Source organism: Saimiri boliviensis, chromosome 9 (genome assembly GCF_048565385.1).
Source record: "Saimiri boliviensis isolate mSaiBol1 chromosome 9, mSaiBol1.pri, whole genome shotgun sequence".
Lineage (NCBI taxonomy): Eukaryota > Metazoa > Chordata > Mammalia > Primates > Cebidae > Saimiri > Saimiri boliviensis.
In genome coordinates, this window is record NC_133457.1 from 101,317,786 (window position 1) to 101,341,764 (window position 23,979).

Here is a 23,979-nt window from a genome sequence, read left to right on the forward strand (position 1 = left end):
TAAAGTACTTAGATAGTACCTGGCACATGGTGAGTGCATATAGTTGTAAGTATATTTGTTTGTGGGTCAGACACTCAGCTCATTGCTGGAAATAGCAGAGAATGAGACAGTGCTTCACGCAGTAATCACTTATGGAGCCTCTGCTTTGTGCCAGATGTTGTGCTAAGTGCAGAGAAGACGAGAGCTCATTATCCAGTGAGAGCACCCTAACAGAGTGCTAAGTACAGAGAGGCAGACAGGCCGTTTGTGGAAAGTACCGTGGGAGTCCAGCAGAGGGAGCCAGTACTCACCCTGTCTGCCTAGAAAGCCACAATCTTGCACAGAGGGTGTTGCCATCTGTGCAAACTGCTGCAGGATTCATTTGATCACTCAGCAAATATAGTGAGTTTCTGCTATGCATTGGGGATTTACTCTTGAACCATAAAGAGGGAGAGGGCCCCTGCACTCTTAAGAATAATACATTGTCTAATAGCTGAGATAGGCATTAGTCATGTAATCAAATACATAAGTGAATATTTGTATCAACACTGTTTTGTGAAGGTGAGATATGTGCTGTTATAAATAGGGGACTTTTACAGGGGTAGAATAGGGGACTTTGATTTGCCAGGACACGCTTTCCTGAGGAAATCTCCTAATTTAAATCTCACTCTGGGCTGGTCGTGTTGGCTCATGCCTGTAATGCTAGTACTTTGGAAGGCTGAGGTGGGAGGATTGCCTGAAGCCAGGTGTCTGAAACCAGTTTGGGCAACAAAATGAGACCCTGTCTCTACAAAAAGTGAAAAAAAAAATTATCTGGTTTAGTGATGTGTGTGCCTGTAGTCCCACCTACTTGGGAGGCTGAGAATGGAGGATTGCTAGAGCCCAGGAGTTGGAGGCTGCAGTGTGCTACCATCATGTCACTGCACTCCAGCTTGTGTGAAAGGGCAAGACCCTGTCTCAAAACAAACAAAAACAAACCCAAAGCTCAAACTTCTCAGCATCACCCAAATCTCACTCTATTCCCTAAGGGCAGGGACTTTGTCCATTTTATTTGTTGTGTATCCCCCATTTCTAGAAAGCACCTGACATGTGGTATGCACTGAAGTGAAGGAAGATATGATTCATCTGAATTCTAAAGGGAGAGGAGGAGTTACCTGGGAGACGAAGGAGGGAGGGGACTTCAGGCAGAGGGAACAGCCTATGCAGAGGCTAGAGAGCAGGTTACATTTGAGACTGAAAGGAGGAGTGGGTGTGTAGAACAGAGTGGGCGGGAGAAGAATGAGGCAGGAGTTCTGATCTGTCTCCAACAAGCCATAGATTTTCAACAGCTAGTATCGTGATTCAGTTTGCATTTTGGAAAGATTTCTCTCTTGCTTTTTGGAAGACAGACTATAGCAGGGGGCTACAGAGCAAGGTTGAATGCAGGAGGGGTACAAAAGAGAACACGTGGACTTCCGTCTTCTGCTGCATGAATGGGTGGTTGGGCCATTGCATAAGATAGTAACATAGGAAGAGAATGAGGTTTGTCTGGGAAAGATCACGAATTTGGTCTTCACCATGGTGAGCTTGAGTCATGTAACCTTTGAGTCATGTAAGTTGCTATTGACAGAAGTCTGGGCTGGAGGTACAGGCCTGAGAATTATCTGTGCAGAAGTTTGGGATGAAGCCATGGGCATGGATGAGATGGCCTAGGGAGGCAGGAGGTGGTGGGATGAGAGCCGGGCCTAGGAGTTGAGAAGTGGCAGGAGAGTTTGAAACTGAGAAGGAGCTGCCGGAGAAGCGGGAGACCCCGGAAATTGCGGTGGTATCCCAGAAGGCTGCGGGCGCGCATGTTTCCCAATGAGCAAGTGATCGGTCTGTCCATTGTTGAGCAGTGAGCACTGGAAAATGTCCTCTGCTTTGACAATTTGGAGGTTGCCTCTGGCATGCTGGGGGCAGAAGCCAAATTGGAGTGAGCCGAGGTGAGGACATGAAGACTGGAGCATAGGCAAGTTTTTGGATCAGTGTGGCTGTGTGGGAAGAGAGAAGGTGGTATTGGAGGGGAGAGAAGGGTTGAGGGAAGTTTTACTTATTTATTTTTGAGAGTTTTGCTCTTGTTGTCCAGTCTGGAGCGCAGTGGCTCCTTCTCAGCCTACTGTAACTTCTACCTTTTGGTTCAAGCGATTCTCCTGCCTCAGCCTCCTGAGTAGCTGGGATTACAGGCATGTGCCACCATGCCTGGCTAATTTTCGTATTTTTAGTAGAGTCAGGGTTTCACCATATTGGTCAGGCTGGTCTCGAACTCCTGACCTCGAGTGATTCACCCTCCTCAGCCTCCCAAAGTGCTAGGATTATAGGCGTGAGCCACCACGCCTGGCCGGGAAGTTGTATTTTAAAATAAGTCTTGAGTTTTGTTAATGTGTTATAGGAGAAGTTGAATTGGTGAGGCAGTGGGCTTCCAGATGGAGAGGGCAGGCTGTACAAAGCCTGGAGGCTTCCAAGTGCTTGTGCTTGGGGGCAGTGAGACGTTTGTGCAGCTGGAGCAGAGGTGGGTGGGGAAGCGCGATAAGAAGCACCGCGGGAAAGGTGGGCCCAGTTGGAAAGGATCTGGTGTGGGCCTGGGCAGCACACCACAGTAACGAACTTTGAAGAGATTGCAAAGCCCAGTCTGAGAGGCAACCATAGTAACTGGGAGCTGTTTCTGGAGGAAATAAGGCGAGGGAGGGCAGATGAGAGGTTTGTTGTCTTTTCTATGGGACTCCATATTTGATTAGGTTCAGGGAGTTGTAAGGGAAAAAATACGATGGAAGAAAGCACTGCTCAAGAGGATGTTTGATTAACTGGAGTATTAACACAGCACAGAAAGTTGGAAGCTAGCAGATCGGGGGCGGACATTTAGGGGGCAGTTTTCAGGTCTTCTGCTGCTGTGTAAACTCTGCCGTCAACATCTTGGGCCTTGAAGCCACAGAACGCTGGACCTGTTTACCTTAATACGTCTTTGCAAAGAATTAGTGTAGGAATGATGCTGTTTTACTCCAGAACTGATTGTTTTTAGTGGGCTCTTGTGAAGTAGAGGTTTTATAGCTCAGACACCAGAGCCAGGCTACTATGGAGCGAGAGAATTCTAGTTCCTCCAATTAAAAGCTGAGTGACTTTGGGTAAGTTACTTTGTCTCTCTAATGCCTCAGTTTTCTAATCTGTAAACTTAAGGTAATAAGAGTGCCTGATGCATGAGATTGTTTGGGGATTAAATGAGAAATGCTCATAAAGCACTTAGAACAGCGTTTGACACATTTTAAGTACTCAGAAAGAGGTAATGATAGAGGTAGAAGTAACCATAGTCATTGGTTTTGGGGTCTCCAGTGTTGTCGTTCCATTGGTAAAGCACCAGATGGCGACAAAGCACGCATTTTCGGCTTCCTCACATTCCACTGCTAGGACTCCTTGAGTAGCTTAACTTGTTCTATTCAGATCCCTAGTTGATGCAAATGAAGTATTTTGTTTCTTTCCTTTCTCCCTCTAGCTTCTTTAAAAACTTCTGGTTGAAATTCATTTGAGGCTCTTATTTAAATTTCACTTGTAAAATTAAAAAAAAAAGTTTTGGTTGAAGTAGCACCTGCACACGATAAAACGCTGGCTGATGCAGAATAGCTGTTAGTGAAGGTAGCGTGCCCTGCTCCGCCCTCCACCCTGTCCTGCTCTCCAGGAGCACCCCCTACTTATTTTTTTCGGAGAGATGGAGTTTCACTCTGTTGCCCAGGCTGGAGTGTAGTGGCAGAAATCTTGGTTCACTGCAACCTCTGCCTCCTGGGTTCAAGGGATTCTCCTGCCTCAGCCTCCTGAATAGCCGGGACTACAGGTGAGTACTGCAGTACCCAGCCCCCCACTTTTTTTTCTTTGTTTTAAGACAGGATCTTGCCCTACCATCCGTGCCCGACTGCAGTGGTGCAATCACAGCTCACTGCAGCCTCAAATGATTCTTTAGCCTCAGCTTCCTAAAGTGTTAGGATAATAGGTGTGAGCTGCTGCACCCAGCCAATGCCCACTTTTAACTATTACTATGGCCACATCTTTTTGAATAGCTGAATTTGTATTACTTCAGCCAAAATATTTGGCATTTTAATGATTTGATACTATTTCTTGGAGTTGAGAGTAGCAGTAGTGGGTTTCATGATGTGCTTCCTCTGTGCATGTCACTGTGTACCTCTACAGTCACTGTAATGGTCATTTGACAAAGTCCCCAATCTTAGGCCACTAGTCACTGGGGGCACTAGTAAGTACTAGTGACTACGGTGTGGTACATGCTTTGGGGAAGCCCTAGAGAAGGTGAATATGTGGCCTCTCCTGGGAGGACTGTGTGGAAGAGGTAAAGATCTGAGCAGAGTTGAAGATTGGACCTGATTTAGGAGGCAGGAAGGACAAGGAAAAGGTGCTACCGGCAGGGTAGGCAGCAGGTCAAGCAAGGCAAATGGTGAGAGCGTGGTACAGCTGCAAGAGGCTGGAGGGTTAGATTTTTGGGTTGGAGGTAGGGCTGTGGTGATGAAGGCAGCATGGAGAAGGGAGGGTTAGTCAAACGCATTTTATGCTATGTCAGAAGTTGAATCTTGTCTGAGAAAAATAAGGAACTGCTCAAGGGTTTTAAAGGTAAAGCAACACAGTTACACCTGTATTTTGCAAAGATCCCTCTGGAAGCAGTGTGCAGAATGAACTGCATGGCTTTAGACCACTTAGGAGATGACTGGGACAGTCTGGGTGAGCAATGGCAAGGGCCTGCCCTGAGGCAGTGACAGAAACCGGAGGTGGACCGGACCTGAGAAATGAAAAAGAGGGAGACTTGATAGGAGGGAAATGGAAAAGTTGAGGACGGTTCCCAGGTTGCTGGTTTGGGTTGCTGGGTGCACGGTGATACCTGTGCATGAGCTGCCAAGTCCTGGTGAAGAAATAGGTTATTTAATTTTTATTTTTAATTTTTGAGACAGAGTTTTGCTCTTGTTACCCAGACTAGAGTGCAGTGGCATGATTTCTGCTCACTGCAGCTTCTACCTTCTGGGTTCCAGTGATTTTCCTGCCTCAGCCTCCCAAGTAACTGGGATTACAGGTGCCCACCACCACACCTGGCTCGAACTAGAAGGTTTTAAGCTCATTTTGTTTTTTATTTTTATTTTTATTGAGACTGGGTCTAGCTCTCTCTCCCAGCTGGAGTGTAGTGGCATGAACATGGCTCACTGCAGCCTCAACTTCCTAAGGTCAAGCAGTCCTCCTACCTCAGCCTCCCAGGTAGCTGGGGCCATAGGCACATGCCACCATGCTCAACTAATTTTTGAATTTTTTGTAGAAATGGGTCTTACCATGTTACCCAGGCTGGTCTTGAACCCCTGAGTTCAAGGAATCCTCCTACCTCAGCCTCCCAGAGGCCTGGGATTACAGGGGTGAGCCACTGCACCCAACCTTAAGCTCATTTTAGATTTGTTGAGCCTGACTTGGCCTTGGTGACATCTAAGTGGAGATACCAGTACAGCTGGAATCAGGAGATTTTGCCACTTAGTAGGTTTGTCATCTTCATCAGATTACTTGCCAGTTTCAGGCCCCAGTTTCTTTTTCAGGTAAATGGGGATAATATCTACCAAAGGGTCGTTACATCATTAAAAGGAAGAGCTTTATAAATACCCAGCACAGGCCATGACCAGACCAGTGATTTGTGAAGTGGTTTCCTTCTTTCCTTTCTAAGGTTCAGAAGGACTCGAGTGCCTTTAGGCTTATTGCTCTTTGTATGAAGTGAGCAATTTTGGGTAATATAGTGTCCTATAGAAAGTAACTACTTAAAAAACTAAATTCCTGTAGCTCATTCTGTAAGCCATCTATAATGGCTTAGAATGTAATCTAAAAACGCCTTTGCTTTTCCTGGTTCATGATGTGTCACCACTTAACACTGACTTTTCCTCCCTGTGTAGAAAGCATGTACCTACATCAAATCTAACCTTGATCCTAGCAATGTGGATTCCCTCTTCTACGCTGCCCAGGCCAGCCAGGCCCTCTCAGGATGTGAGGTGAGTCCGGGTTCCTCCACTGACAGTGACTTTAACTGTAAAGTGCATTTTTTTTTTTTTTTTTTTTTTTTTTGAGACTGAGTCTTGCTCTGTCTCCAGGCTGGAGTGCAGTGGCGTAATCTCGGCTCACTGCAACCTCTGCCTCCTGGGTTCAAGTGATTCTTCCACCTCAGCCCCCCGAGTAGCTGGGACCACAGGCGCGTGCCACCACGCCTGGCTAATTTTTATAAGGTGCATTTTTAAAAGGGGAAGGGTCATGTCAAAAATCCTTTTTTTAACAATGAGAGTTCATTGTTGTGAGTGGGAATTCCATTCCTGTGATTTTTGAAAGTATAGTTTATGTTTCTCCTAAGTTTTTACTTTTCAAGGGTTTTAAATAACCTTTTTGTGCAGTTTTTGTCTTTCTTCTGGGAGATGTTGATTTTTTTCCTTTCCATCTTTAACATTTAAAAATGTTCAAAGTGTACCCCTACACCAAGTTTCTGGAAAGTCATTTTATTGAACATAGGAGAAACATGTAAGTAGAAAGGTAACTTGTCTGCATGTTTTCAAATGCGAGTGTTGTATTGAGGTTTTGCGAACATTTAATCCTGGTGTCTGGGGATTAGAGGGGGAGGAGCATGTGCGAGGCGGGTGTGACTTTGGCAGCTGCTCTGTATGCTGTCTTTGCCATGCCTGCCACAAATTGCCAAGACCTGTTCTAAAACCCTGTGTCTGCCAATTCTTTTTTAGATTTCTATTTCAAATGAGACCAAAGACCTGCTTCTGGCAGCTGTCAGTGAGGACTCATCTGTTACCCAGATCTACCATGCAGTTGCCGCTCTCAGTGGCTTTGGCCTTCCCTTGGCATCCCAAGAAGCGCTCAGTGCCCTTACCGCTCGCCTCAGCAAGGAGGAGACTGTGCTGGCGTGAGTTGTCATCTTGAGCACTTTGCAGGCTTCACTTGTCTCGGGCCCTGTCCTAAGAGGGCCCATTCATTGGTTCAGCAAATACTTCCGGTAATTACTTCTGTGTGCCAGGTGCTGTGCGAGGCACCGCAAACACGATTGCAGGAAGGCAGGTAAGGTCCCTGTCCTTGTGGAGCTCACATGGACGCAGTCTTCTGCAAGCCTTGCAAAGAGGGGGCAAGTGCTGAGCCAGAGCGTGAGCGCGCTAACACCTGGAGATCCAGCTGCCCTCTGAGGTTGGAAGGCTAGAGCAAGGGCAGGTAACTGACAAGGAGCCACATGCATGTCTTGTTGAGGCTTGGCCAGGGCAGGATGACATGTTGGCAATGGTGGCTCTGCAAAGTGGGGGCTCACAGGATCCCTGAAAGTTGTGAGAGGCAGCATCTGGTGGGAGAGGTGGAGGCTCAGAGGGTGGAGTATTCCAGGAATCAGACTCCACTATGCAAAAGGCTTAGGTGAAGGAGAAGCACCTTTCCTGTTTCTTATAAATGGAAATATTGTAACTGACTTTCGGGTGTTTTTGCTAAGCTCTTAAGTAATAATATATGTAGTTTTAAATATTTAGCGACAGGATCTTACTCTGTCATCCAGGCTGAAGTGCAATGGTGTGGTCACAACTCAACTGCAGCCTTAAACTCTGTGCTCAGGTGATCCTCCTGCCTCAGCCTCCCAAGTATCTGGAACTACAGATGCAAACTACCATGCCCAGCTAATTTTTTTTTTGTTTTGTTTTGAGACAGAGTCTTACTCTGTCACCGACGCTAGAGTGCAGTGGCGTCATCTTGGCTCATTGCAACCTCTGCCTCCTGGGTTCAAGCAATTCTCCTGCCTCAGTGTCTGTGGCTGGGATTACAGGCACATACCACCATGCCCAGCTAATTTTTGTATTTTTAGTAGAGATGGGGTTTCATCATGTTGGCCAGGCTGGTCTTGAACTCCTGACCTCAAGTGATCCACCTGCCTCAGCTTCCCAAAGTGCTGGGATTACAGACATGAGCCACTGTGCCTGGCTGCCTGGCCAATTTTTGTTACTTTTTAGTAGAGATGGGGTCTCTCTATGTTGCCCAGGCTAGTTTAATTTTTTTTTTTTTAAACACTTAAACTCATCGTTTAAAACAGTAATTTTTTTTTTTTTTTAACTGTTTTCTTTGTGTAGACCGTTTAATTGCAAACCCTGAAAGAGGATGTGGAGTACATTTCTGGAATCTTGTTCATTGTTTAGCAGGAGGTTGGTGATACCAACTCCCCCTTTCAGAACAGTGAGGTTGTTTCCCAGTTTGTTTTTTTTGTTTTTTGTTTTTTGTTTTTTGTTTTTGCTAACAGCCAGATTTTCTCTAAGCTTAAAGCTTTGTTAAGGGCAGGTTACAGGCAACTGACATTCCCTCCCTGTCATCCTCACACCCTCCTCATATTCACGTGGTCAGTCATCAGTGACTCTAGGGCTGACATTTTATACACACTTTGCCCTGTGCTTGGCCCTTTTGGGGTTTTGATTTCAGGAGATATTTTGATCTCTGCTTGTAATCCTTCATGGGGAATGCTTCTCCAGTCACCATCATCTCATGCCATGATGTCACTGTTAGTGCCTGTGCCTTACTTTGGTGCTGCCTTCTACAAAAAACTTCCCATTTCCCTCCAAGCAAAAAGGAAAATCTCTTTCCTCAAAATCTCAGAACCCCAGGAGGAAGTACAAGGGAAGTACGTCCACTTTGGAGTCAGACAGACTTAGGTTTGAACACCAGCTATTTCCTTCCTTGCTGTGTGACTTTGGCCAAATTTCTAACTTCTCTGAGCCTCCCCTGTAAAATGAAACCCGTAATTCTTACATCAGAGCAACTGACAGTATTCAGTGAGATAATAGATGTGAAGACCCTAGCGCAATGCCTGGTTCTGAGTGGGCGTGTAGGAAATGGAGTTCCTTTTCTGGACCATCTGTTTGTTAGGTCTCTTTCTTAGAGAGTTTTTTACCTCCTTCATTGTTGTTATTTCTGTTAGATCATAAGTGTTTTTTTTTTTTTTTTTTTTTTTGGGACACAGGGTCTCACTCTGTCATCTAGGCTGCTGTGCAATGCAATCATATTTAAGACTCACTATAGCCTCAAACTCCTGGGCTTGAGCAGTCCTCCTACCTCAGCCTCCTGAGGAGCTGAGACTGTAGTCACCATACACCACCACACCCAGCCATAAGCTTTATTTGTAGTGCTTACGGAACCTGGCACATGGTCTGTACCCAGTGGAGTTAATAAAGGATGAAACTATACTTTTGTGTTTCAGCTGTCTTGTGGAAAGCTTGTAGTTAGAAAGAGCATATGCTTTGGATCAGAAAGAACTATGAGCCCGGTGCGGTGGCTCACGCCTGTAATCCCAGCACTTTGGGAGGCCGAGGCGGGTGGATCACGAGGTCAAGAGATCGAGACCATCCTGGTCAACATGGAACCCCGTCTCTACTAAAAATACAAAAATTAGCTGGGCGTGGTGGCGCCTGCCTGTAATCCCAGCTCGGGAGGCTGAGGCAGGAGAATTGCTTGAACCCAGGAGGCGGAGGTTGCGGTGAGCCGAGATCGCGCCATAGCACTCCAGCCTGGGTAACAAGAGCGAAACTCTGTCTGAAAAAAAAAAAAAAAAAAAGAAAGAACTATGTTTACATCCACTCTTCTACTCAACCTCTGTGACCCTGAGTGGGTTGTTTAGCTCCCCTAAACCTCAGTGTTTTCATAGGCAGACCTGGAGAATGTCTCATTAGGGTCATTGTGAAATCCAACGGGTAAGATGCCTTATTTAATATTACTACTAATGTGCCCTTTTAAAGGCAATCTGATATAAATTAGAACTCTTCTGAGTGGGCCTTCCATATTTAAATGGACTTATTCTAGGAAGTATATATTTGTAAACTTGTCTTTAATGGAAAAAAGAAAATATTTGTAGGTTTGAATGAACCATCTGAGAAGATGTCATTTGTAGTCTCTCATAAATCAGTTTCTCTGAATCATCTGCTGTATATTAGCAAGATAAGATCTGCTTTCTTACCGTTTGAATATAGTACTCTACTCCAGAGAAAAAGAAATTGCTGGCTGGGGAATAAGTAATTAAAGCCAGTGACAAAACTTTCTAAAACTCAGTGGATTAATTTCATTCTAAAATTTCTGAGGTTGTTAGCAGCATGGCACTCACTCATTCCAAAGAGAAAAAAATGTTATCTTAATTGAGAAGTTCTTTCTGGGCTATCTTAACTGCCTTTTCTGAGCTCAGTGTTTATCATGGGCAGATGTATGATTTTTATCTCCTTTGGAAATTCAGGTTTCATTTTCTCAGGTGTATTATAACAACAAGCATCCCATGGGTGTCATTGAGTACTCTGGGGCTTGTCTCTCTGTAAATTGTGACTCTGCTGTTTTCCAGCTTGTCATCTTAATGGAATTAGTTTCCCATGGAGAGAATCTAAATTGTTATGATCTTGACATAAGCAGACATATTCTTGCTCTACATTCCCTGACACATTTGATAAGTGGTGGTTTTACACAAGGGCCCAGTCATCTCTTAGGAATTAGGAAACCATTCGCCGTGGAAGCAGCAGTCCGTTTAACCACCAGGGGGCCTCTGCTTTCCCCATTTCACTCAGAAAAGCACCATTTATATTTTCTAAATTATCTGCATTAAGAGAATAGAATCTAATAAATCTTACATGTATACACCTATCATATTCCATCTTAAAAAGCCTATCTTCCAGAATTACATATAAAAATATATAAATAAGCCAAAAAAAGAATGAAGTATGGATACATGCTACAATATGGCTGAGCCTTGAAAACATTATGCTGAGCAGAAGAAGCCATACCTAAAAGGACACGGATGTATGATTCCATTTCTATGAAGTATCAGAATAGGCAAATCCATAGAGATAGAACATAGATTGCTGGTTGCTTGGGGGGTAACGGGGGACACAGTAGGGAGACACTGCTCAGTGGGTTTTATCTATCTGCCTATCTATCTACTTTTTTTTTTTTTTTTTTGAGACGGAGTCTTACTCTCACCAGCCGGGAGTTCAGTGATATCTTGGCTCACTGCATCCTCCACCTCCCAGATTCAAGCAATTCTCCTGCCTCAGCCTCCTGAGTACCTTGGTTTACAGGCGCGCACCACCACACCTGGCTAATTTTTGTCTTTTTGGTAGAGACAGGGTTTCACCATATTCGCTAGGCTGGTCTCGAACTCCTGAACTTGTGATCCACCTGCCTTGGCTTCCCAAACTGTTGAGAAAGCCACTGTACCCAGCCTTATTTATCTATTTTTTGAGACAGGGTCTCACTCCGTCACCTAGGCTGAGTACAGTGGTACAATCACAGCTCATTGAAGCCTCGACCTCCCAGCTCAAGTGATCCTCCTACCTTAGCCCCTGGAGCACCTGGGACTATAGGCATGTGCCACCATGCCCAGCTAATTTTTAAATTTTTTGTAAAGATGAGGTCTCACTATATTGCCCAGACTGGTTTCAAACCTCCAGGCTTAAGTGTCAGCCACAATGCTCAACAAATGGATTTTATTTTAGACCGATGGAAATATTTGGGAACTAGACACGTGGTGGTTGCATGGCTTTGTGAATGTAGTAAGCACCCCTGAATTGTCTACTTTAGAATGGTTAATTTTATGTGAATTTTGCTTCAATCTTTTTTTTTTCTGAGGCCTGGAGTACAGTGGCTCACCGCAACATCTACATCCTGGGCTCAAGCAATCCTCCTCCCTCAGCCTCCTGAGTAGCTGGGACTATAAGCACATGCTACCATACCTGGCTGATTTTTAGTAGAGGTGAGGTTTCGTCATGTTGCCCAGGCTGGACTTGAACTCCTGGACTCAAGGGATTTGCCTGCCTCAGACTCCCAAAGGGCTGAGATTACAGGCGTGAGCCACTGCGCCCAGCCCAGTGCCCATCATTTTCATTGCCAGTTCTGTTGTCTGGGTTGCCTTCTCAGCTGTGATGGTCTTTTCCAGGTTTTGTCATACCTGTCCTAAATGGATTATAAGTAAACTCCTTAAAGGCTAAGACCAACTTGTACTTCTAAAGAACAAGAGTGGGATATTTGTGAAGGTGTCCAAATATGGGAAGTGGTGAGTTAATGAAAGGAGACTTGCCATTCATCGGGTTTCTACTCTTTACCTTCCAGAACGGTCCAGGCTCTGCAGACAGCATCCCACCTGTCCCAGCAGGCTGACCTGAGGAGCATCGTGGAGGAGATTGAGGTATGAATCTTTTGCCAAATGGATCTCCCAGCTCATATCTTTGATACCCTGCAGAAGAGTCTTGCAGGTAGCCATGCAAGATCTGTTATGGCCAGTTACATTGCTTCTTATATCCATGGCACACTTTTGTTCTTTGTATTAGGGTACTGTGTCCTGAGGAATATTTGGGCCTTTTACATAATAGGTGCTCAGGAAGTGATGACTGTGGTTTTTATTATTGCTCTATCCTTGCCTTGGCCCAGAATATCATACTCCTCCGGGGCCTCTCTCATGGACTGCCTGGCTAGGGTAACAAGCAGTCCTGACGGTGTTCTCACTGCGTGCCTCACAGGCACGTTAGCTGCGTAGTCATGTTGCCTAGGAGAGCAGTTTTTCTCTCTCCGTTTTTTGGAGCATTGAGTAAGAAATTCCAGGAAACGCCATACTTTGTAGGTGGTATTCAAATGGATGGCCATGGACACCGTCTGTGTCATGTTGCTTCCTGGGTGCACGGCAGCCTGGCCCACTGGCCTTCCACCCAGAGCAGCTGGTGCCTTTCTTGCCATGACTCCTGGGCTTGGGCTTGGGCTTGTGTACAAGGGGCCAGGGAAGGAGCCCTCCCAGAACTGCAGAAGATACTGTTCTCCTCAAATGTCTGTTTGATATACTTTGCTCTGTGTGAGCACCATTTTTGAGAAAGTACTAAGTGACTGAGATGGCCTTCAGATTTAGAGTGAGATGTCATGAAGCTGTCTGCAGTGGGGTTGATGTGCTTTGTGCATCTCATTTCTGCTGTTACTTGACATCCAGCTTGTTTCTGTTTTGTTATGGCAGGACCTTGTTGCTCGCCTGGATGAACTGGGGGGCGTGTACCTCCAGTTTGAAGAAGGGCTGGAAACAACAGCATTATTTGTAGCTGCCACCTACAAGCTCATGGATCATGTGGGGACCGAGCCATCCATTAAGGAGGTACCCGTCTAACAGTTTTCAGGCATGAAACCCAAAGGGGTCATCAGTTTTATCTGTTAAGGATAGCTTTTATCAGAGAGGGGTGTGCAGACAAGTACCTTGGAATGCTGTCACTCAGTGTCTTGGGTTACGCATTAAGAATGAGAAATAGAGCCGGGCGTGGTGGCTCACGCTTGTAATCCCAGCACTTTGGAAGGCTGAGGCGGGCGGATCCTGAGGTTGGGTTCGAGACCAGCCTGACCAACATGATGAAACCCCATCTCTACTTAAAAATATAAAAATTAGGGCCGGGCGCAGTGGCTCAAGCCTGTAATCCCAGCACTTTGGGAGGCCGAGGCAGGTGGATCATGAGGTTAAGAGATCGAGACCATCCCGGTCCACATGGTGAAACCCCGTCTCTACTAAAAATACAAAAAATTACCTGGGCATGGTGGCGTGTGCCTGTAATCCCAGCTACTCAGGAGGCTGAGGCAGGAGAATTGCCTGAACCCAGGAGGCGGAGGTTGCGGTGAGCCGAGATCGCGCCATTGCACTCCAGCCTGGGTAACAAGAGCGAAACTCTGTCTCAAAAAAAAAGAATGAGAAATGGAAAGATGTAATGTCTGTCTTCAAGAAGTGGGTTGCTAGTGAGACAGATGTGTAAACAAACCACACTTAGCCTTAATGGGGGTATGTACATGTCATGAGGTAGTGTCAAGAAAGCCACATGTATCACTCCTGTTTGATCTCCCTTTCTTCCCAATACCCCTTTCTGCTTGTCTCTTGAATGCTTTCCACTCTGGTGGCCCATTCAAACCCTTCTGGGGGCTCAAAATTGCTTCTCCTCCCTCACCCTTTATCCTCAGTAACGGTGAAATCTTAGCTAATCTTTGCTGATGGGCATAGTTCAGGGAGAGGCATGTGTGTCTATCACACATCTGCCAAGAGTTAATTCCTTTTTTTAAAGAGGAAGTTGTTAACCTGAAAGAACCTTTAGTTGAAATGTGTGTGGGAAGTCTTTTTGAGTAGGACTTTCTTTGTACCCCATGTCTGAGAAGTTACCAGCTCTTAATCTAAAGTACTGAAAATACAAGCTGCTATTATTTAAATTTTAGGAGGAGAGATTTGGGTTTTAAGTGAGAAATTTTATTTCTTTATGCATTACGAGTTTTGTACCAAGTTTCTTTAAGTAGTTATCTGTCTTGGATAATTGGAATTCATTTCATATTTTCTCCAGAGGATATGGTCAAATGAGTTATTCGTGTGTTTGCATTCTTTTTGTGTCCCTTCCTTTGTCCTAAGTGTAGGAGGTCTAGAAATATACTCCCTTTGGGGCATCACACGCTGGGGTCTGTAGGGGGGATATAGAGGAGGGGCAGCGGGGGGTGGGGAGTTGGGGAGAGATAGCATGGGGAGAAATGCCAGATATAGGTGATGGGGAGGAAGGCAGCAAATCACACTGCCATGTGTGTACCTATGCAACAATCTTGCATGTTCTTCACATGTACCCCAAAACCTAAAATGCAATTTTAAAAAATTGAAAAAGAAAAAAAAGAAATATGCTCCCTTTTAATTTCTGTTATGGATGAGAGTGCAGGAGTGTGAGTCTTACAGTACAGATTACAGATTGTCCTATATACAGTAAAGTAGATGAATTGCTGATTTGTACAGACACAACTTAAACATTTTCTTTCTTTATTTTCAATCTGCTGCTAACCAGGTACTTGGCTGGAATAATTTTGCTGTCACTGCTTTTGACACAATTGTGGTGAACAGTCACCCATTTTAACTTGTCAACAGCCCAGTAATGGAAAATTGTAATTGGTCCAATTAAAGAAAATTCTTTCATGTTGACTGTGAATAACACTGTCAGGAACGAGAGCTTTTTTGTTGGATGTTAGATTTTAAAAAACAAAACTGATCAAAGGGGAAAATGTTTCCTCCTAAGAAAACAACCTCTAGAATTTTAATAATGCCTTTTAGTTTGCACTTTTTTTAAAAAATTGCTTTCAGTTTTCTCCTCTAAGCACCCCATTAGTTTTTCATGGAGAGTTATTTTAGTTTCCTTTTAATGTACATTTTAGCTGTAAAGTTTGGTCTTATAAATAAAAACTTAGCCTCTGTGTACTACTTGCAGGCAGGTTGGGAGGAAAGGTTGCTTAGTTGAGAGGATAATGGGAGTCCGAAGAGAGCAGATTTTCTTGTAGAACGACTTTGGAGACAAACAGTCCTACATTTGAATGCTAGTCTCGCTAATGTTGTTGTGACCTGTAGAAGTTACTTAGCCTCCTTTAGCCTCAGTTTTGTTTTTTTGGGAAACATTGGTAATACCAGTCTTTTATAAGTTTTCGTCAAAATTTGAGTTAATGTATGTAAAGCACCTATCATGATGCCTGGCGTATATAGACATTTAGCAAGTGATTTTTATTATATGTATTTTGTATTTTATAATATCTCAATGGTTATCTGGAATTACCCTGCATTTGTGTAGTAAGTGTTATTATGATTTTTTTTTTTTTGAGACAGTCTCACTCTGTCGCCAGGCTGGAGTGCAGTGGCACGATCTCAGCTCACTGCAACTTCTGCCTCCTGGGTTCAAGTGATTCTCATGCCTCAGCCTCCCAAGTAGGGGGGACTAGAGGTACGTGCCGCCACGCTTGGCTTATTTTTTGTATTTTTAGTAGAGATGGGGTTTCACTGTGTTAGCCAGGATGGTCTCGATCTGCTGACCTCATGATCTGTCCTCCTTGGCCTCCCAAAGTGCTGGGATTACAGGTGTGAGCCACCGTACCCAGACTGTTAATGATTTTTTTTTTTTTTTGAGACAGAGTCTTGCTCTGTCGCCAGGCTGGAGTGTAGTGGTGCAATCTCGGCTCACTGTAACCTCTGCCTCCTGGGTTCAAGCAGTTCTTGTGCCTCAGCCTCCGAAGTAGCTGGGATTACAGGCAAATGCTACCATGCCTGGCTGATTTTTGTATTTTTAGTAGAGATGGAGTTTTTCACTACGTTGGCCAGGCTGGTCTTGAACTCCTGACCTCAAGTGATCCACCCACCTTGGCCTCCCAAAGTCCTGGGAGGGGATTACATGAGCCACCACGCCCAGCCTGTATAGTAAGCACTTATTAAATAACTGACAAATCATAAATTTCAGTTTATAATGGGAGATGGATAAAAACAACCAAGTCCAAGTTCTAAGTGTAAATGGAGAATATTTGCGTTTTCTCCATCTATGAATTTGGATCAGTGGCCAAAAGACCTCCATGTGAACACCTGAAACAGATAGAGAGTGACTTTGATCTACAGCAGTGTCCCTCATGCCTTCCGAGTGGAGGAAGATAAGCAGCTGCATTTTGCTTTCCTTTCAGGATCAGGTCATCCAGCTGATGAACGCGATCTTCAGCAAGAAGAACTTTGAGTCCCTCTCTGAAGCCTTCAGCGTGGCGTCTGCCGCTGCTGTGCTCTCCCATAATCGCTACCACGTGCCAGTTGTGGTTGTGCCTGAGGGCTCTGCTTCTGACACTTATGAACAGGCTATCCTGCAGGTATGACTTCCATGCCCAAAGTGTGCCCCTCTGATTGTCATTCCTAGTGGAGGGCTTTCAGGAATCTGGACTATGGTCCATTTTGTTGCTCTTGTTTGGGAACTAGCAGTAAGCTAAGATCTTCATGAGAAATTAGCATTTTATTTATGTCTAAGTGTTGGGTTTCCACTTAGGACAGTCCTGTCTGTCCAATTAGTTCGACTTTGGTGTCCCCTGCAGATACCCTCCTGAGCGAGTATTCTCTTTTTCAAAATTGCCTATTTTCTGCCTACATATACAACTTGTATGCCCTCAACAAAGAGGTAAAAAGTAATGTGATTAACGTTGTTTGCTGTGAGTTAAGAGGAGCTAAGAGAACAAAGTAGAAAAGGAATTGACTCTGAAGCTAAATAGATGGTTTGAGTCCTGGCTCAACCACTTAACTGGCCATGTGGGCTTCGTCAGTTCCTTTACCTCTTGTGGCTTGTTTCTTCATCTGTGAAATAAGAATTATTCTGTCTGTCTCATACAATTGATAGGGAATATCTGTAAAGGGCTCAACCTAATATGTGCATATAGTTGACTTTCAACAGGTGATAGTTATTAATGCTATCCATATTTCTTCAATTTTCCCATTGCTGATACCATCCTAAAGTATTTTTCTGGCTGATTTATTTATTTATTTATTTTTTGTAGAGACAGGGTCTCAATGTGTGGCCCAGGGTGGTCCCAAACTCCTGGCTTTAATGATCCTGCCATCTCAGCCTCCCAAAGTACTATAATTACAGGCATGAGCCACTGCACCTAGCCTGGCTGAGAATTTTTTCTTTTTCTTTTTCAGAGACTGGGTCTCCCTGTGTTGCCCAGGCTGGAGAATAGTGGCGCAGTCATAGCTCATGCTAACTCTTGGGTTCAAGCAATTCTCCTGCTTCAACCTACTGAATATCTGGGACTACAAGCACATGCCACTATGCCCAGCTAATTTTTTAATTTTACAAAATGTTATCTTTTTGATAGAAACGGGGTCTTGCCATGTTGCCCACACTGGTCTTGAATTCCTGGCCTCAAGTGATCCTCCTGTCTCAGCCTCCCAAAGCACTGCAATTACAGGCATGAGCCACCATGCCCAGTCTGATAAATTCTTTTAAAGATTCTGTAGTAGAGTAGATAGAATAGGGAATCAGAAAGAAGGAAATATATTGGCCAGGTGCAGTGACTCATGTCTGTAATAATCCACTTTAGGATTAGGCAGCAGACCAAAGGTCTGCAAAGATTTCTCCGATGCAGGGCATTTGCTTTCCTGCACCCTATAGATGCATCGTCCCAGAAACAAAATTCTCTATTCCTGCAGCCTTTGTTGTAACAAATAATGTTTTTTTAAAATTTTCAGTTGCAAGTCACCAATGTTCTGTCTCAGCCTCTGACTCAGGCCTCTGTTAAACTAGAACATGCTAAATCTGTTGCTTCCAGAGCCACCGTCCTCCAGAAGACATCCTTCACCCCTGTAGGGTAAGTCCTGATCATATTTTGGCAGAGCGCTGACCTCTTTATTTGGGAAGTTAGCCTGCAGCCAGTGTAACAGATTAATGTGGATGCACTATGATCATAAAACCAAATTTACCTAAGTTCCAGTTAGGTAAATTTGATCTACTGGTATCAAAAGCCTATAGTGGAATATAAGAAAATGATTTTTAAAATGAAGATCATTTTGGTTTTACTGTTTTATTCTTTATTTCTAGTTGGCTCTGTCTTGTCATTGTGACATAAGTAGCTTTTTTTTTTTTTTCTGAGACAGAGTCTTGCTCTTGTTGCCCAGGCTGGAGTGCAATGGCACGATCTCAACACACTGCAGCCTCCACCTCTTGGGTTCAAGCGATTCTCCTGCCTCAAGCTATTTATCTGAGTAGCTGGAATTGTAGGCAGCCGCCATCATGCCTGGCTAATTTTTGTATTTTTAGTAGAGATGGGGTTTGGCCATGTTGGCCAGGCTGGTCTCAAACTCCTGACCTTGCGATCCACCTGTCTCAGCCTTCCAAAGTGCTGGGATTACAGGCATGAGCCCCTGTGCCTGGCCTATAAGTAGCTATTTTAAAATTTAATATTTATTGATTTTTTTTCTGATAAATAATAATGTTTATTATAGGAAAATACAGAAAAGCACAAAAAAGGAAATATAACTCACCCATAATTCTGTTATTTTTTCTATTTAGAGAAACTTTTGCTAACATTTTTATTTTTTTTTGAGACAGAGTTTTACTCTTCTTGCCCAGGCTGGAGTGCAATGGTGCAATCTCAGCTCACTCTAACCTCCGCCTCCTGGATTCAAGCAATTCTTCTGCCTCAGCCTCCTGAATAGCTGGGATTACAGGCACCCACTACCACACCTGGCTAATTTTTTGTGTTTTTACTAGTGACAGGGTTTCACCATGTTGGTCAGGCTGGTTTCGAACTTCAGACCTCAAGTGACCTGCCTGCCTCTACCTCCCAGAGTGTTGGGATTACAGGCATGAGCCACTGGGCCTGTATGGAACTTTTAGAAGTGTTAAATTATTAAGTTACTGAGATCAGGAGTTTTCAATTTTAGAGAGAAAATACATTTCTTAGTTATAAGATACCTAGGCAATATGTGAAATGAAAAAGCAAAATCACTTGTAGAAGTATCAGGGGAGTGGTAAAAGATACTGAGATTTTGCGATAGAGTTAGGAACTCTACTTTTTTTTCCCCCTTTAAAATAAAAATAAATATTTTTTAATAAAAGTAAGATATGTCCTTTTTGAGAAATTCAGAAAACACAGAAAGATAAAAATCATACCAAAAAATTAGCCCCAATTATACTATCCTACACCAACCTCTTTGTACATTTTGGGATATTTTCTTCTACATTTTTGTCATTGTCATCGTGAAACATCATCGGGATCATACTGTAAACTTCCCAATTTTATATTACATTGTGGAAAGCTACCAGAAGGAGTTTGGATTTTAGGAGTGGTGGGAGTGACAAAGGAAAAGAAAAAGAAAACATTGGAAACCTAGGGATGTTCATTTTAGATCGTTTTCTCCACATTGTAATATATGATTCAGCTCGAGGGTTGGGCATGGTGGCTCATGCCCCAGCCTGCACTTTGGGAGGCTGAGCGGGTGGATCACTTGCTCTCAGAATGCTGTCTCCACAAAAATTTTCTGGGCGTGGTGGTGCATGCCTCCTGTCCCAACTACTGGGGAGGCTGAGTTGGGATAATGAGTTGAACCTAGGAGTTTGAGGCTGTGGTGAGTTGTGATGGTATTGTACTCCAGCCTGGGCAACAGTGAGAACCTGTGTCAAAATAAAAGGCACAAGATTGTCCAAGTGGGGTAGGAAGTCAAAAAGGTAAGGAGTGGGCTGGCCTTGGACAGTCTCTAGGAGACGTTTCTGTTTGTTATATCCATGACTTTCCTACCTGAGTTCTTGCTAAGCCTGTTGTCATTCTTTACAGGGATATTTTTGAACTAAACTTCATGAACGTCAAATTTTCCAGTGGTTATTATGACTTCCTTGTCAAAGTTGAAGGTGACAACCGTTACATTGCAAATACTGTAGAGGTAGGTGTTTTTCTTCCCATTGCCATGTTAATGTATCCAAGGAAATGGCCAAATTGATACACAGTATTAATCGTCTGGTACATTGACTTCTTTACAACCAAGGCTGCATTTAATCTTTGCTATTTGACAGACATAGCCAAGGCAGTAAATCAAGAGCTTGGTCATAGTGAATTTTCTTTTATTTGCAAGTTTTTCATTTTCCATTATAATTTAGCGTTGCTAACTTACATGAAATTTAGGTGGTAGAAAAAGAAAATCACCCATAATTCCACTGAGGTTTAACATCTTAAAAAAGTGTTCTGTGTGGTAGGCTTTGGTGGGTTTAGAAAAGTGCTTGATGCCAAATAGGTGACAAAAAGTTTCAAGTGACACATATATAACACTATAATGAAGCTATTTGGGTAAAGGATAAAAGAAAATCGGTCATCTTTCATAATGGACTGTTTCAGATGTTTGGCTAATGCCAGCTGGGTGAAGATCCATATATCTTTAAAAATAGAAAGCCTTATTTACCTGATGCTTTGTGGGAGTGAGGTAGTTCACATTAGTGTTTTTCCCAGCTAATTGAAATTTACCCCGTCCAGCACCGTGGCTCCCATTTTAACCTTTTTAGAGAAGTTTATTTAAGATGAGCTACATGTTTTCCTACTTTTTTATTTCCAATTTAAGATAGTTTCTTTGTCTTTCATGACCTTGACACATGAAGAGGACTGGCTCTCAAATTGTAGAACGTCTCTCAGTTTGGGTTTTTCTGATGTTTCTTCATGATCAGATTCACGTCATGCATTTTCTACAGTTCTATCCCAAAAGTAATGCTCTGTCCTACTCAGCAAGAAGCATATGATGTTGGTATGTCTCATTACAGGTCATGTTAACCTTGGTCACTTGAGTAAGGTGATTGTGTGCTAGGTTTTCCGCTGTAAAGTTACTGTTTTTCTGCTTGTATTTACGTGTCTAGTTGGGCAATGCTTTGAAACTCTAAGTATCATACTGGTCTTGTCTGCAATAGTTATTACTCTGCTGTTTGCCAGAGGGTGATTTTCTCTATCATTTCTTGTATGTTTTTAAAATTGGAATTCTACTATAAGAAAACAACTGTCTTTTATCCTGTTTGTTCAGTTATTTATAACTGCAATAAATCTTTATCATAATATATTTATAACATATCAAAAAAAAGAAAAAACAAAAAAAGAAACAAAACAAAAAAACATAATATCTATAATTCATATATTTACAGTAATTGCATCATAGATATTTATTTTACTGTATGCATTGTGATCCATGACTGTCATTTATCTTGTTGCTTGTGTTATCCTAGGTTTGGCCTTTGGAGAGCTCCTCAGGTTGACTCCTGTGACACTTGCTTTCTTTTAATGACAGAAGTAGACAGCTTGAAAGTTTGACCTTTTCAAAAGTGGGGCATTACTTCCTATAGGGAGATTAAACACTTGTATTTAAAGTTTGACAGAAAGGAAGATGTTTTCTGGAACTTGAATCTCTCTACCTCATGTGTGACCTTTTGAGCATGAGACATCTGATCTAGTTCATTCAGTAAAACAAAATTTGGATAGAAGCTATTGTAGCATGTACCTTGATCCTTTCAAATCCACATTCTTTTAATGTTAGTTTCCTTCGTTAAGAGGACTTATTTGCAACTGAAAATATTAAAAGGAAAGCTCTTTCTTTTTTTTTTCCTTTTTTTTTTTTCCCTTGAAACCTTCTTCCCTCTACTGCCAGTCCATGTTAAATGCCAGGCTTATACCTCACAGTTATTCTTAACCCCTTCCTTTCTTTTCACTTCTGCCTTCTAGTCAGTTACCAAGTCCTGTTCATTCCACCTCTGATTGTCTTTTCCATGAGTTTTTGTTGCTATAATCACCAAATCGCTCTTTTCTCCATATTTTTAACAGTATTTGGTATTTTCATGTTTGGAAGTCTGATGCATATGAAAAGGTATCTTGTTATTTTAACGTCTTTCCTTGGTTGCTGGTAAGGTTGAACATCTTTTTTTGTATTTAGTAGCCAGTTACGTTTCCTTTCCTGTGAATTGTTTTATATCTTCGCCTGATTTTCTTTTGGTTTCTTAGTCTTATTGATTTTTAGGAGTGATACATATTTAGTTGTGAGCATTAGATATCTTCCCCTAGAATTGCTTTATGGCATCTTTTGATGCACAAAATTTAATTTTAATGAAGCCTAATTTAAAAGTTTTCCTAGGTCAAGGTGCAGTGACTCAACGCCTGTAATCCCAACACTTTGGGAGGCCAAGGCAGGCAGATCACTTGAGGCCAAGAGTTCAAGAACAACCTGGCCAATATGGCAAAACCCAGTCTCTACTAAAAATACAAAAATTAGCTGGGCATGGTGGCCTGCGCCTGTAATCCTAGCTACTCCGGAGGCTGAGGCAGGAGAATTGCTTGAACCTGGGAGGCGGAAGTTGCAGTGAGTTGAGATCGTGCCACTGCACTCCACCCTGGGCAACAGAGTGAGATTCTGTCTCAAAAAAATGAATAAATAAAATACAAGTATTTTGCTAGATTGTGTTTTTTGTATCTTCTTTACAACAATCCTGTGCTACCCCAAAGTCAAAAAGATACTGTCGAGTGTTTTCTTTCTTTCTTTTTTTTTTTTTAAACCCCCTGAGACAAAGTTTTGCTCTTGTTGCCCAGGCTGGATTGCAATGGTGTGATCTTGGCTCACCACAACCTCCACCTCCCAGGTTCAAGTGATTCTCCTGCCTCAGCCTCCAGAGTAGCTGGGATTACAGGCATGCGCCACCACACCGGACTGATTTTGTATTTTTAGTAGAGACAAGTTTCTCTGTGTTGGTCAGGCTGGTCTTGAACTCCTGACCTCAGGTGATCTGCCTGCCTTCGCCTCTCAAAGTGCTGGTATTACAGGTGTGAGCCATTATGCCTGGCCTCTTGTTATTTATTATTATTATTATTATTATTTTTGAGACAGAGTCTCCCTCTGTCACTCAGGCTGGTGTATAATGGCATAATCTTGGCTCACTGCAACCTCTGCCTCCCTGGTTCAGGCAATTGTCATGCCTCAGCCTCCCAAGCAGCTGGGACTACAGGTGCATGCCACCACTCCTAGCTAATTTTTGCATTTTTAGTAGAGACAGGGTTTTGCCATGTTGGCCAAGCTGGTCTCCAACTCTCTGCCTCAAATGTCCCACACACCTCGGCCTCCCAAAATGTTGGGATTACAGGCATGAGCCACTGCACCTGGCCCTCCAGTGTTTTCTGAACACTTTTTAAAGTTGTTTTCCTCCTTATATTTAGGTCTTCAGTCTATTTGAAGTCCATTTTTGTTGCTGTAGTATTTTACACCCTGTCGATAAGATTATACTTACTGCATTATATTACGATTGTTTGTTTATATGCATTGCTTTCCTTTTCTTTTTTTTATTTTTTGAGACAGGGTCTCTATTCTATCACTCAGGCTGGAGTGCAGTGGCACAATCACAGCTCACTACAGCCTTGACCTCCTAGGCTCAGGTGATCCTCCTACCTCAGCCTTCCAGGTAGCTGGGACTACAGGCATGCACCACCATGCCCAGCTAATTTTTTGTATTTTTTTCTAGAGACCGGTTTTGCCATGTTGCCCAGGCTGATCTGTCACTTTTGCCTCCCAAAGTGCTAGGATTACAGGCGTGAACCACCATCTGCATTGATTTTTTTCACTGGGCTGAGAATGCCTATGGGTGGAGACTAAATCTTATTTTTTCAGTGCTTGGTTGCCATCTAACACCACTT

General features: G+C 43.3%; 1 protein-coding gene across 2 annotated transcripts in view; it reads left to right on the forward strand.

The window, feature by feature from the left end:
- Positions 1–23,979, forward strand: part of RPN2 (ribophorin II) — a 60,909-nt gene that overhangs the window by 11,618 nt on the left and 25,312 nt on the right. For both annotated transcript variants that reach the window (XM_039479794.2, XM_039479795.2), the window contains exons 3-9: positions 5,910–6,005; positions 6,738–6,913; positions 12,112–12,187; positions 13,001–13,135; positions 16,480–16,656; positions 18,026–18,144; positions 20,110–20,215. In XM_039479794.2, coding sequence (XP_039335728.2) covers positions 5,910–6,005; positions 6,738–6,913; positions 12,112–12,187; positions 13,001–13,135; positions 16,480–16,656; positions 18,026–18,144; positions 20,110–20,215 — 885 coding nt within the window. The remainder of the gene's footprint in view (positions 1–5,909; positions 6,006–6,737; positions 6,914–12,111; positions 12,188–13,000; positions 13,136–16,479; positions 16,657–18,025; positions 18,145–20,109; positions 20,216–23,979) is intronic.